Source organism: Tigriopus californicus, chromosome 5 (genome assembly GCF_007210705.1).
Source record: "Tigriopus californicus strain San Diego chromosome 5, Tcal_SD_v2.1, whole genome shotgun sequence".
Lineage (NCBI taxonomy): Eukaryota > Metazoa > Arthropoda > Copepoda > Harpacticoida > Harpacticidae > Tigriopus > Tigriopus californicus.
Genome location: NC_081444.1, coordinates 2,493,146 through 2,508,195, shown reverse-complemented (window position 1 = coordinate 2,508,195; position 15,050 = coordinate 2,493,146). Strand labels below are relative to the sequence as shown.

Sequence of the window (15,050 nt, the reverse complement as noted above, 5' to 3'; positions counted from 1 at the left end):
TTTAGTTGCAATATCCTTGGTGCACTTGGAGAACAGCATAGTTCAATGATTTAGTAGAGATTAGAGATAGATACTTATAATTAAGAGAAAGAGGTAGTTGGCAATGAAAGGCATCAAAAGGAGGAAGTATTGCACTTCTATCAGTCAAGCCAAGGCAGCATGATGGGAAAGTCTCATTGGCCATTTTGCAACATAGCTGTCAATTTTGAAAACCTTGCCAATAAATTCCCAGAATATGCCATAAAACATCCCAGATCCAAAAGCATGCCATATTCAATTTTCCCATGCCAGAGGGGTTCTAAATATGCCCGATGTACACTTTTCTGGCATGCAAATATGCCATCTGGCAGCACTGGATTAGAATTCTTCTAGCTACAGCCCAAAACTTACAATGTTCCTCCCAATAATTTTGAATTTCTATGGCGAATAAATCTGCTTGGTTTGGATAGGGCGACAAAGTTTTTTTTTTTAATATATTTCCGGTCGGGGAGTTGAGTTCAATAGTTTCTAAATTTTCCGTTAAACTATTCGGGTACATTTTGCGGCGTCAAATATGCTCACTGTACCGTCAACCATGATCAAGCTGTTTGTTCCATTTGAGACTATAGAAAGGATGAGGTAGAAGATGTATCCAAGGTGTTGATGCTTGTCAAAAAAGCTGATGCATTGCCCTTCAACCCCTGTACCGTTAAGTAAAAAAAGATCGGATAGTTGGCAAAGCCCCATACATAGGGCTTGTCAAATGAACGCGTTCATGAACAACTGACTATATTCCATGGAGTTAAATCGAAGACAACATGTCCAGCCAAACCGCATTGTGCATGCATTGAATTTGCCATTTATTTCATTTTACCTGCTTGTCTAAGTAAATAGCATGTGGTATTGAGCCAATTTGAGAGTTCGTTCACCAAATTACACCAAACATGTACATTTTGTTGGGTTTTGTAACGCAAAATCATTTGATTATGGAAAATTCAATGGGCGGATGGTGAGGGTTGATTGTGATGTTTGTCTTAGTTCTCCGTCTCAAAAATGCCCTAAATCAGGGTGCAGGACCACATTTTTCCTTGAAATTTCATTCACTTGACATGCCCTAGTGAAAGGGCTTGCAAAGAACTCTCAAAAGGGGCCTCGCAAGTCAGCATGGTGCTTAAGGTTTCAAGAATAGACAGGAACTTTCCAAAGTTTTAATCATAAGGCCGTCAAATTGCCATGGATGGAAAAGTTACCATTTTTGAGCTGGAGCAATGACTGATCTTCACTTTCATGCGAGAAAAAGACAAACCTCTCCTTACTAGTGATTGGTAAAACTTAGAACTTGAATTTGACAAGGTTACGACATCCAACCTAACCAAAATCCAAACTGGGCGATAGATCAACCCCAATTCTGGTTATTATTTTTTTTTGCGGACTTCCTTACCGCTACCGGGATTGGAATCCCAGCAGTTCAAGACGAGAAGATTATTCATTTTACTTGACTTGTATTTATATATACTATTTGATCGACCAACGAATGGATGATATAAAGGTTGATCCGGAATTTTAGTCAAAAACTTGTACAAGTCTGACTTAATCTTCCTACTGGATCAACCCCCACATAAGCCCTGAATATTTGAGGGCAGCAAATTGAACAATGAAGGAGCCCGAGAAAGAAGAGAGTTGGACTTCATTTGTTTTAACTAGCCTGGTTTCTCGAGGGCTTGAAGGTGCTCTCAAAACGCACGTTAAGCCTCTACGGTCACTAGAATTGACCCTAAATCCTGGGTTGGCACAAAAGCTCATGAATGCTTTTGAAAACGTACAATATCAGATACCTTTCGTACCTTCTCTGAGTACTGTACAATCCCAACCTTTCTAACCTCTCCCAATACGAGAGCTCTCTCGTATCTTCAATGTTCCTAGTAAAACTTCTTTGGACCTGCTCGAGCTTTTGCAAACCTGCTGAACTAATTGGAGCCCAAATGGTTAGAGATCCAAGACAAATTTTCAGACCTTCCATAGCAACCACAATACATAAACAATGCCTCTTTTGACTTTAATAGTATTGAAAAGTCCAGACTTGATTCTTTACCAAGAGTTTGAATACAGAGACCAAAAAAAGATAAGCAAGATCGAAGTGATCATGTGTATACTTGGAAACCAATAAAAGCCAATTTGAAATGCGTTTTTGAGGCATGAAAAGAGAAAACTCTGCTGGTTGGTAAATTTGTGAATTTCAAATATAGAACTGACAACAAAACGGAACAAATATGGCTTGGAAATGGCAATGGTTTTTCCTTCCTTTTTTGGTATTGTACTAAAAAAACAGTTTTGAATTAGGACTGAATTGTTTTTTATACAACAATCATCAAATTTTTGAGGATTTCTCTCAATGATTTCATTTGAGTACAAAATATTCAAATTGATTAAAAACACTACCTGTTGACTTCTTTCAGGTTAGGTTTCCTGGTTAAGAAATGCACCTGAAAAGCGCATGAACGAGAAATTCAAAAAAGGAGCTCAAGAAAGAAGAGAAGAGGACTTCAATGTTTGAACTAGCCTGAATTCTTATGGGCTGGAAGGTGCTTGACAAAAATTGCACATTTAGCTTAAAACGGTAGCTACAACTGACCCTAAAACCTGGGTTTGGACAAGGCTCATGAATACTCATGAAAACGTACGGTTTCAGCTTCAGTCCTTCCACGTTTTGCGCTGAGGGCTTTGAAAAAATGAGAACAATGTTAGGAGTTAGAAGAAGAATTACGAAAAATAATGTGTTAATTTCTTTCGGGCGTTTATCTTGTTTCTTTGAGCAAATTCCTTTGTCGCCAATTATGGGTTTGTATTCCCCTCGTATCAGTGTTCAGACAAAGAGTCCAATTTGACGTCAATAGACTAATGAGTTATTGTTGCGCAAGAAGTCTGACTCCTAGTTTTCCTTGGTTATCTTATTTGTGGGGTTCCTAGAGTCCATGACGTAAGGTTATCAATCAATTTCACATGTAACTTGATACAAAGAATCGAGGTTTGTTGTTCAAAAACACCAAAACCCTGCTACTCTCGTCAAAATTGAAAAAATGTTCAAAAATGAGTTCAATCTTCTTTCGTATACACTTCCCAGCTAAAAAAATGCTTAAAAAATGAGTAAAAATGCCATGGTTATTTTTAACTGGTACTGAAATATGTCGACCGACTGAATATTTTTTGTTTTGTTTTTCACGGGCTTTTCTAACCGCTACAGGGAATGTAATCCCCAGTACCAAAAAAATGAAGGTTAGAATTCGCCTATTCATTACCTTTTAATCGATATTTGTTAGGTTCAAACAGAGAGGCAAGAAAAAAATTCCGGTCTTGCAATTCTTTCTTTCTCAAAATTTGGACTCTTGGCCACTATTTATCAATAGCAATTATCTCTTCGATTAAAGTAGAAAGTCAAAAAAACAAATTTAATTGTTCATAATTTGAAGGTCAATTAATATCTAATAGTGAAATGAATCGGGCTTTGAATATAATTCCTTCAATCATACATCATCATCCACTCTTTTTTTTTGACCTTTAATGCAAGTAAGTTAATCAAAACATTCAAAGACGGTCAAATTTCCTAATTATATTGTCAAAAAATGTGATAGATAAAATCACGAAATATACTCTTATCAAAATCTTAAATGCTTTAACGCACAACTTATGATATAATTGTAATTTGGCGCACAAGATTGATCCTCCACATCGTATATTCCGATAGGTTATTTCGTTCACCAACTCGTTTGTAATGCGTCCACCAAGACTTGAGGCCGTGGATTGTTAAGAATGTAATGACGTTTGATTCTGTAACAATGTCAGCCTTCAGTGTCTGGACTTCAGCCTTCAGTCTTCACCGACGCTTCTTCCCCGGGAACAGAGCCTTCTTCTTTCCCTTCCTTCTTCTTTGGATGTCTGAAGAATCTCGATTTCTCGAGCGCTCAAGGAACGACTGAGGCGCAGAATGGAACGGGAAAACATTAAGTGGCACTCCAAAGAACCAAGAGCCAAGACCAGTTCCAGAGCGGCTTACCATTAGGTCGGAAAGTTCGTGGAACGACACCTCTGACTCGTTGGAAATTTGACTTGCTATCTTTGCTTACATTGGTAAATGGAGTGGAGTGCCAGAAGTCGACAATTATTTCATCCATCTGGGTAATGAAGGCTCCTCCAGCATCGGTGTTGGCCGAGTGCGAACTCCGCTCGTCCACCAAGGACTCGTCCATGCATAAGTCTACGTTCTCGTTGCCAAGTTCACATATCGTTCATCGGAAATGGAACTTATTGGGATCACTGAGCAGGAACAAATTGTTTGTGATCCAAGCACTGGGCATTTGGATCGGGCTGTGTTTGCCGGGGAACATTGTGACTGGGATTCTTTTCTATCAGATCAATTATGGGACACCCAAGGACTTGGAGCCTCCCCTCACAGAAAGTGGATCGTTGAAGATTGAGGAGATCTTGTCATTGGAGGACGAGAGCCAGGACCTTCGACCCATACAGGCTGTGTGTCACCATTTGTTAACTATTTGTGAGCCAACCAATGACGTCCAATTGTCAGAATGTGAGGACAAGTTGGTGAAGGACTACTTGGATCCCCATTTGCAGGTGACCATGAATGGTCTGGCCAATAATATCACCAGAAACGATACTCTGGAGGAACTCTATTCGCAGCTGCTCAACTATCTTCCCGAGAGCTTCCAAGAATGCCTTACTCAGATCTTCGATGGGAGGCAGGATTCGGCAGATCTTTTGGACTGTCACGAAGATAAAGCAGTGTATGGGCATTGGGTGGCCCAATCCACTTTTTGGGTGGAGGGCGTGGCGGTCACGGTGGTGGGCACTTTTGGTCTGATCGGGAACATCTTGACCATGCTCATCTTCCGTCAGATCAAGATCAATAAGAACTTCAATAATTTACTCATCATACTCAGCTTCTGCGACTTTCTTCTCATATTGGACGTAATGGGCGAGATGTCGATAATCGGAGTGTTCATGGGCAAGGAACCCATGTGGTTCAAGGTCCTGTATCCTTGGATCATTCACCCGTTACGAGGCTTCATCCAAACCACTTCCATGTATATGGTGGTGGCTGTGTCCACTGAACGCTTTCAAGCCGTTTGCTATCCTTTAGCCCCTCGGCATTCTTTTATCAAATTAGTGATCGTGGCCATTCTCATTTCCTTTGGCATTGAATTCCCTCGCTTCCTCGAGTTCGAGTTGGTCCACAATCAAACAGACTACTGGACCACAAAAATCATGGAGGATCCGGACTACATCCAATTCAATAGCTACTGGAACGATCTGTTCGCCACCGGATTGTTCCCTCTCATCTGTCTGGTGTACATGAACTTCAAAATCTACCGCAACATTCGGGCCTCGTCCCGGTTCCATAAACGCTTTTCCGTGCGGACCACGCATCGGGAACATGCCGTGCGAAACTCCTATCAAAGTTTTCGAATGGAGGTCAGAGTCCCGGACAAAGAGCAACAAGTGACGACCACCTTGAAAATCGATCATCCCAAGCAACATTCGGTTCGATTGAGGGAACGGGAACCGACCTCCGAGACCAGTTTCGTGTCCAAGATGTCGTTCCGAAAGGAGAACAGCTCAAAGAACTCGGATCCTGACGTGATCGAGCATCAAGGCCGAGCCAGCTAATCAGCCACGAAACATCACGAAACTTCGGCGAGGTTGAGCCGAGACATTGTGGTAAAAGGACAAAGGAAACGGAAAGAGAAGTCCACGATTGTGTTGATTTCCATAGTTTTGATCTTCATCGTTTGTCACACATATCGGTTGTCTTTGCGACTGTATGAGTTGGCCTTTCCTGAGAACAACACGCTCAAGCATTACTCGCGTTGCCAGAGTTTGGGACTATATCATGTTCCGGTCATTTTCTACATTTTGGCCAATTTTCATCATCTCTTCGCCGTGATTAATTCGTCTGTGAATTTCATTATCTATTGCTGTGTGGGCAAAGAATTTCATGCCTACGTGTATAAGTTGTTTACGTGCCAGAAATGGTGAAGACTCATTAAAGAAGTGCATGAGAATCGGATTGCTCTGTTTTTCCCTTGAGCTTCCAATTGAAGTTGGTTTCGAGAAATAGGCGCTATAAGTAGAGTATTTATTCCTTCATGTCTTGCAATTGTCCCCAAGAAGGACCAATCTTGACTTTGACGGGTATTTTGACTTTGAGTTGACATACGTTCTCCATGGACATCCGAACAATCTGAGAAACCTGAAGTACATCTTGACTGGAAACCTGAAACAAACATAATGCAAAGTGGGTTTTAAACTGTGAAGGAGGATCTCTCAGAGTTCCAACTTTTCAACAAAGTTTAGATCCTGTTTGTCCAATCAACGGATTGTGCTTTGCTAAAGTTTTTGGAGACTAGGTGGGTGTTGTCTACGTCAACTGAAATGCTGGTTGAATATGTGCGATCCAAAAATCCATCAAGGGAGCAACAAACGTTGAAAGATCCAAGCCGATGATACTAGCTTATTATTCAAATACTAGGTCTTAATATATGGCTTCAAGTTGAAAAGAAATCAAGATCATCTGGCCGCGATAGCGCTTTTCTTATGGTGTTAATGGTGTACTCAAGGAGCATATACTTGAGTGTACTTGGCTCGAAAACCGCTCAAGAAAGGGAATGTTAAGTAACAATTCAAAAACGAGTAGACTTGACTATCCTTCCAGCAAAATGTGCTTAACATCCGACCTTTTGTACCGCCATCTAAGAGTCAAGTTGCTCTGAGTTACAGAAAGTGGCGCCTGGTTAAATCCAACTGGGAAAGTCAGGCAGGACGGTCAAAGAGGAAGGAAGCCAAATAAAAATGCAGGGCGTCAGCTCTCCCTTTTTTTTGCAGGCTAGCTCCCCCTAGAATCCTAATGTCTGAATCAGTACATAAATCTAATTAAAAAATCCATTGATTAATTGAATACATCAATGGCAAAGGTTTAATGATTAAACAAGTGAAAGCATATGTTAGCTTAACCATTCCTTGACCACACTGAATGGAATTGAATGCCAAGTTCGTTCGCAATGGTGCCAAATTTGTAATCAATTTGTTAAATTAACCAATTTTTCAAGAAACCGGCCCTTTGAACGATAGATGTAGGTAGCTTAGGAAAATTGAAAACGTCTCGAATTCAAGTTCATAGTCTAACAATTGATTGGAGCATTCTTGGATCTTTTAGACTTTCATTCAGGGTTGCCAGTTGCTTTAAGAGATCGGAGGCCAAAAAAGGTTTTTAAAGGTTCGGCGAGGCCAGTTGTTGTCTCAAGATCCCAGATCAGCGGCCTGGTATTCCGAATCCACATTTCTTTTCAAAACCAGAATAAAAAAACGGGGAAAAAGAAATCAAAATAATACTCACACCGAAATAACTACGTTTTGGAGCAGCAACGACTCGCTCTTTAATAAAGCTGATTGGTAAAGATGCTATGAAAGCAGACTTTTAGTGCCTAATGCTGGCTTTGGAGGAGCTTGGACTTGAAACTCAGAATAGAAAACCTTCACGACGGTAAGAAACTTTTTGTAGATCCAATGAACCATATCCAAAAGAGTGCTTAAAATATCACACCATGATGCCCGACTGTTGGAATGTTCATCTAAAAACCAATCATTGTTCCCCAGCTATCAATAGATGATAAGCAGAAACATAAAAAAACAAGTTTTTAATTCATTATTGGGGAATAATAAGTAATCCGCTTTCTAGAAAATTGATCTATTTTTTTGATAATAGATATAATCCAAATAAAGGCCCCTTCAAGCAAATATTTTCTAAATCCTACATAGAGCTCTTCAACTGAACCTGTAGCTTCGGGTTACGATTTTATAGATTACAGGAACAATTGCCATCAAATTTAAAAATACATTCCCCTCCAGAGAAATTTTTTTTGTGAAGATCAAGACAAAGACGAGATGTTGCAGAAAATGTAACATTGAGCCAATGTAGTACTTTCAGCCCACCAAGCCAATTTCGAGGGATTTAGGAAGCCGGTTCTGAATGCAATCTTCTCCAGAATGATTAGCACAAAGCCATAAGACCGTCATAATTTCTGGACCAATCAATTAGTTTAATCAACCTCGGATCCGATCGGATTCGGATTTGGATTTTGAAAAAAAATCGGATTCGGTCGGATAAAACATCTCGTTCGGATTCGGATTGGGAAATGGAAAAAGTCGGATTGGGTTGGGATCCGATCTAAAACCAAAATTGCAAAGTAAACTAAATGAATGTAAATTTGTTTTATGAATGGTTTCTTTCACAAGTCTCAAAATGCGAGGGAAAGCAAAAAACACCAAAGGAAAAATCTGTGAATGGACCTACGATATTAAAACTTATTACAATTGTGTGGCAATCCCACAGAAATCAAGCAACCCTAAATTTCAGAAAATAAGAAAAGGATCAAAGTATTTGCGGTTCATACAGTCAATATTGGAAAAAAAGGAAACTAGAATATCTCAGCATATCAAGCCTGTTAATGAACAAGTTTCGGACCATTTTGATAGCAGAATTATGTTCTATGTATTACAATTGAAGCATATGACAAAGACAAGCTATGCCATTGTATTATTTTTTTACAAAAAATGACGTTATTACAACAGGAAGATTATATTTTGACGAAGGCAACTCCACTCAATCTCATCATTTTAAAACGTTTAAGTGACAAAAAGGCACATTTAGTTAGAGCTAAATGAGTTCCTTTTTTTTAGCCAATTGGGTGAAAAATCAGATTTGGATCAGACTTTGCAAAATCGGATCAAGCCAACATATTTCGGATTCGGATTCAGATTAGGATCCGAGAAAAATTTCGCATTCGGATTCGGTCGGGTTGGGAAAAAATTCTCGGATTCAGATTACAAAAAATTACTTCGGATCGGATTCGGAGACCCTATCGGATCCGATTCACAGCTCTACTAGACACCACTGGGTGTTTTGATCGGACTTTCTCACGAAAAAAACAGAACAATGTCCCATGTAACGCCTTTACAACAATCAAAGACAAGTTTTCCTTTGATTGATGTTGTTCCAGCCCTCAGGAGATACTAATATGTAATCATGGTGTAAAAATACAAACGTACATTGGGACGAACACATTTCAGTGTTGCTCATTTACGGTCATGAAATGTATGGTCACAGACCATGGAGATCTCTTGTCTGGAATGATATTGCTGTATTGTAGGTACTACTCAGGAACCACGTAACCTCATTATGTGAGTGGTGGTAAGTTCGGCAGACGTTGACGAATAAGGGAAATGCTATTACCTCGTAAATCAGTTCATCATGCATTTGTAGAAGAAAGAAACCTCCGTTTGTCGTCGAAAGTAACCCGAGAGATTGTGGGTTGATGGCGTTGGAACAATTGGATTCCCTAAAGGGAGCACGACATCCAGGAAAGGCCTTTAAGAGCCTTTCATTAATAGTGTTCATGGCCCTCTTGACAAGGTCGGCAGCGGAGCCTGAAATGATGAAGACCCAATCGGGATTATTGTGGGTAGAGCATTATTCATTGCCCAGTGATCAGTCTGTAATAAGAACCCAGTGTTTTAAGGCGAAGGAGTGAATTTTGGATCCAACTTATTTATTATGTATGCTACAATGGTTTTGGGATCTAAAATCAACTCCTCTCCTATCCTGGAGGTTTGAGCTCAATGCTTCAAAGTAAAGTTCGAGTTCATTTTTAGAATATTTCCTCTTGTTTGTCTGTCCAGAAAGTATTCTCTGAAACCCAAATATTGCACATATGTACAGTATATTGCCAGAGCTGGCGCATTTGCTATTTGTAGAATAGTTTCGCAACTTTCTGACCAATTCTTTCGATTTGAGTGTTTTGTATATTTCAGTGGCGCTTCGGTGTTGTTCGAGCGGACTCAACAAGGTTAGGATTCAGTAGAGTAACAGAGGTACTAACAATTACAGATAATGGAAGCTGAGAAGTTGGTGATACTGAGTAAACAGTTTTTATCCATTTATAATCAGGCTACTAATGTTTCAAACCTCACACCAACCGTTGAAAGGATACTCGGGAGACTGAACAACCTGAGTTTTACTGTCGAAAGTGTTCACCGTATGTAGAATTAAAAGCTTAAAGGCGTCTAATTCTTGTGGCCCGGACAAAACTTCCGGCTAATGGCTAGTGGGATGCCCATTGCCATTTTGTTCAATCGACTTTTTTGTACCGGATCTGTGCCCATAGACTGGACAAGTGGAAATTTATACCCCCTTTTTCAATGAGGCAACCAACAAAATGCTGCAAACTACCGACCCATCTCTCTGACCTCAAGTGCGTGTAAAATCATGGAGGGCTTAGTCAAGGAAAATATATATGCGTATTTGGATGAATACTTTGTCGGATAATCAACATGGGTTTCGTAAAGGACGGTCCACAACAACAAATTTGCTAGAACATGTTGAATATGTCCGTGAGGTCGTTGACGCAGGAGGAACAGTGGACACCATCTACCTCCATTTTAGTAAGGCTTTTTTTGACCGTCCCCCATTCAATACTGATAATGTTGCACAAGTTGCAGGGGAGGGGATCGGTATTGGTAGGTCCTTGAGGAGGTGGATTGGCAATTGGCTCCTGAACAGAAAGCAGAGGGTTGTCCTCAACGGTAAAGAGTCGTCTTGGAAAGAGGTGAAATCGGGTGTGCCACAAGGTAGCGTCTTAGGCCCGCAGCTCTTCTCAATTTTCATCAACGGCCTTGCTGTCTTGGGAGAAACCAGGATCCTGACATCTGCCGATGATGCCAATATATACAGGCAGATTAATGACATTTGTGATACTGAGAGATTACAACAAGACCTAGATAGCATTATCGACTGGGCAATGGAGAACGGGATGTCCTTCAAGGCAAAAAAAGTGCACATGGATTCGCTTCGGCCGGCAGAAATTGAATTCTGTTTATTCTGCAAGAGGAGAAGTACTGGAACGAGTTGAGGTCATGAGAGACCTTGGTGTGATGGTCGACAGTAAACCGTCATTTGTGACTCATAGTGCTATAATGACAACGAAAGCCAGTCGGATGATGGGGATGATTCGGAGAAATGTTACAATCCAGGAACAAGAAGTAACGGCCAAGCTTTTTAAAACTTATGTTAGACCATCGCTTGAGTACACGTGCCAAGTCACCAATCCTTTATTCGACAAGAATTGAGTCTATACAACGAAGTTTCACCCGTATGGCACTTCCAAGGAGTACTGAGGGCTACGAACATCGTCTCAGAGCCTTGGGTTTGAAATCTCTGGCAGACCGCAGAAAAGAGCTAGACTTGATCCTAACGTACAGACTTGCGAACAATTTGATGGGTGGCTGGAACACGGGCCCAACCACTCACTTTGGTTTTAATTTCGCCAAGGACATGGTCCACCATTCGACGAGATGGGTTGATCTAGATCTCCTCAGGCCTCCTTGCATGCGAACAAATCTGGGCTTAAACTCATTTTTTGCTCGCTCCGTCAAATATTGGAACCAGCTCCCCTCAAACATCCGTTGGTCAAGGAAATTGGCCATATTCAAACGTCAATTAGACAACATAATATCTCATAATCGTATTCCATCTGTGTTGCTTTTCTTTTTTTTGTTTGGTTTTTTTCCTCCTCTTTCTTTCTAACCACTTACCAATACTCTTTGTATGTCTCATTTGATGTCTTGAGTGGTTCTTTTAATAATAATAGTAATAATAATAAAACAAATAGATTAACCGAAGAAGAACCTAGAGGGATTATAACATTGCAACAAATTAACTTTTTAGCAACATTGGCATTGAAGTATTCTGACAAGGTGATGTGGACGTTGGTATTTTGAGAGTGTCTTTCCACAAGTACATACAGGAACACAATTTTGATTCTTTGATTCCTTTGAAACTGGATGGGATTGAGGCGTTTAGAGGATTTTTCTGTGCGCAATTGACTTCAAGACATGTATTAGAGAGTACTTCCGCGAGTAAAATTTCATTATTCTCACTAATTCCTTCAAGGCAAAGTATATGAGACCAATTGTCAAGAAAATTGGCATAGGTCTACGTATTATTAAGCCCAACCGTTAAGTATTCGCTAAATTGCTAGCATTAGAATATGTCTGTAGTTCTTAAGTACACCACGGATTTTGATCTTGACTAATTGTACCTTAACATTGGGAATCTAAACTTCGCGAAGGTTGACTTCTCCCTTGAAAACCGATTGAGAACACACACCAGGAAAATATCAATTGAAAAACCAACATTTGCTAGAACTGATTTGACACCATTTAAATGACATGGCAACAGCCTTGAAAGCCGTAAACCATATTATGAGAACGAGGTTTAGAGCCAAACGGAGAATCTCTCCCAAGGGCTCTTGAGGGCTTGCAGGATAGATTCCAAACAACCTCAGTAATTCAACAAAAAATTCGTTTCATCTGTTTGATTACCCCTTCCTTTTAGTTTCTTGTTTTGACATTTTCTTTTAAATCAGGAAAACATTTTGCAACAACCTATACAGTTTACTTCATATCAGACACGGATCGAAAGTAACTTTCCAAGAGAACTGCAGTACGACATAAGCTTTGTAACATAATATCTTACCTGTAATGTACTTGAAATACGTACAGCTTATCGCCTTATGGTATTTACTACATTCTGTCGTGATTGATTACTTTCTTTAGGACGAGTGAAAACATTGAAATTCGATAGGATATGTTCTTTAGAATACTTTGTCCATCTATAGAAATAATTTGAAGTCTTTAATTCTTCTTGTAATCTTTTACATGTTTTATCATAAACCGTCCGCTCCGAGATGTACTCTCATGTAACGTTGGCAAGAAGCTGGTGTGGCGGCCGAAATTTCTGGAAGTGAATATTCTTGAAAATCAAAGGCCACAGAGGAAATGAATGGTCACCGTCCCTTAAATTTGGCCACAAAGTGGCGTTATTTTGGCATTCAATAGCCACAAGAAAAGTATGTGACAAAGGGACTGCCAAAGACCGGCTCTCAAGGGATTGAAGTTAATGGATCTTGTACTCTAAACTTCACCATGAAACAAGCTCTTTGGTTCAAAGCAAGTATTCAAGTCTTCTTTGGTAACCTAGCTCACTTAAACCTTTTTAGCTTTGGCTGCCAGGGACATTTTAGGGAAGAAATAAGACAGGATATAATCACTTTGAAGCGTAGCGTGTTTAAAAAGATAATTCGTGCGCCCTTTTTCAATCAATATGGTTTTGCATTTTTACTTATCGTGATTTTTCCTCTTTCATCATTCTGCCTTTGATTATGTAACAAAAAGTAAATAGGGCCACAAATATCTGCATTTTTCTTTGCATTTTTGGTACATTTAGAATTGCTTTTTTTGTCCTTGTTTGTACATTTCAAATTGCTTTTTTGCCCCTTTTGGGTGCATTTAGAATTGCTTTTTTCCCCTTTTGGGTGCATCTAAAATTGTATTTTTGTCCTTTTTGGTGCATTTAAAATTGAATTTTTTCCCTTTTACTCGCATTTAAAATGGTTTTTTTGACAATTTTATTTGCAGTATTTGGACAACCATGCCCATAATAGCCAGAGTGTGGTTTGCTAGATCTCTTCTTTACCAAGAGCTTTAGTTTCATTTGGTGTTGAGCGCTCGTTTAGCCAATAAAATCCAAAGATCATGAAATGTGAGGCCTGAACACGTCTCTTCGGAATTTCAAAGAAGACGGTTTGGCGAAAGTTGTGACTGCCTTAAAAATGCCGCAGTCTATATCTTTTACGATTATTGTCGCCAGCTTTTGACAACGAACACCCCAGAAAATAGGCTACATTTGCACTTCAGGATTAAATATTTCCAAAATATTTGTGACATTTCCGATCAAACATGATTTGAGTTTAAGGTCAAATTCAATTTAATATTTTCATACTTTGACATCAATTTAAAAACTTGTACCTTCCGTCTTGACCAAGGAATCAACCCAATATTTCAACCATTAGGACATTCTTATCATTGCCCTTTGCGTCAGATTTCAAGCCCAGCGGGTCGGCAACATTTGGATACTTGAACGACTCCTTCCAATTCGTCTCAATCAGACGGGAGATGGAAAAGCGATATATTCTTTTTGTTCTAAAAATGAGTCTGGGTTCCACTTTCTTGGGATGTTAAAAACTTGGGTTCCAAAGAGAGAATAAATCGAACTCTCTTCATCATGATCTACCCTAAGTTCAGTTTGACGCTCAAATGATTGATGTCTTTCCATCATGACAAGCGTCATTGGCCGGTCGAGCTCAATCCCATTTTTTAAGGTGGAAATAAGGTACCTCCAGTTTAGGATAAGTGTTGGCCTTTAGCCTAAATGCGAGTGGACCCCTTGTCAGAGCATGCAAGGCACAATGCTTACTATCGCATGCTGACGGAGGAAAAACAGAAGGAACTTACTCAGTCAATGGATATCTAGTCTTTCGTGGAAGTCGAAAGACCGACCACTCGGTTGGCTAAACAATGCTATGGATGGTCTCTTGCGAATTGATCATAAACTGCTTTATTGTAGTACTTAACCAACCAAGTGGTCAATTGTCCAAGTTCCAGGTTTTAGACATCTAAGTCCAGTCTGATGACCTGTCAGCCAATCATTGGTGAGGTCCATTCATTTCCTACATAAAGAGGCTTGACGGGAAATATTCTGGACATTTACTTGGAAAGAGAAGAGGAGATCAATGAGTGAAGGGCGTATGTACTATGAAGGATGTATTCAGTATTTTAATGAGCATGGCGGAGAGGAGGGAGGGCTTACTTTCTTAGAACTGAGCCTCAAGACCGATCGATGCTTTCCGTTACTTAAAGTTACTTATTGGTGAGATAGAACAATGCCATTCGGGTTATAGTATAAATATCATTTCTTTTAGAATAGGCTAGGGCGTATTTGATCCCTCTTTTTCCTCAAGACTAGGAGCGCATTCATCCTGCAAATATATTTGTTGTCAACGTTCATTCTTATTATTTACAATTTCTCGTCTGTCTTGCAAAACCGACGTAGTTAGGCTCAATTCACCTCCTTCAACTTTCTCAAGTAGACTACTTATTAGGCGACA

General features: G+C 39.8%; 2 protein-coding genes across 2 annotated transcripts in view; one reads left to right on the top strand and one right to left on the bottom strand.

Annotated features, from left to right (window-relative positions):
- Positions 1-3,784: 3,784 nt before the first annotated feature.
- Positions 3,785-5,912, top strand: LOC131880991 (uncharacterized). Its single transcript, XM_059227736.1, has one exon. The coding sequence runs from the start codon at positions 4,156-4,158 to the stop codon at positions 5,656-5,658; it is 1,503 nt and encodes a 500-aa protein (XP_059083719.1). The 5' UTR covers positions 3,785-4,155; the 3' UTR covers positions 5,659-5,912.
- Positions 5,913-6,106: 194 nt separating this feature from the next.
- LOC131880698 (DNA polymerase theta-like) overlaps positions 6,107-15,050 on the bottom strand; it is a gene marked incomplete in the record, with an annotated part of 62,639 nt that continues 53,695 nt past the window's right edge. The window contains 2 exon segments of the mRNA XM_059227382.1: positions 6,107-6,265; positions 9,281-9,474. Of these exon segments, the coding sequence (XP_059083365.1) occupies positions 6,128-6,265; positions 9,281-9,474 (332 nt within the window).

Bases quoted from the DNA above. Each gene is read 5' to 3' on its own strand.
- LOC131880991 (XM_059227736.1), top strand. From the start codon at position 4,156: ATGAAGGCTCCTCCAGCATCGGTGTTGGCCGAGTGCGAACTCCGCTCG.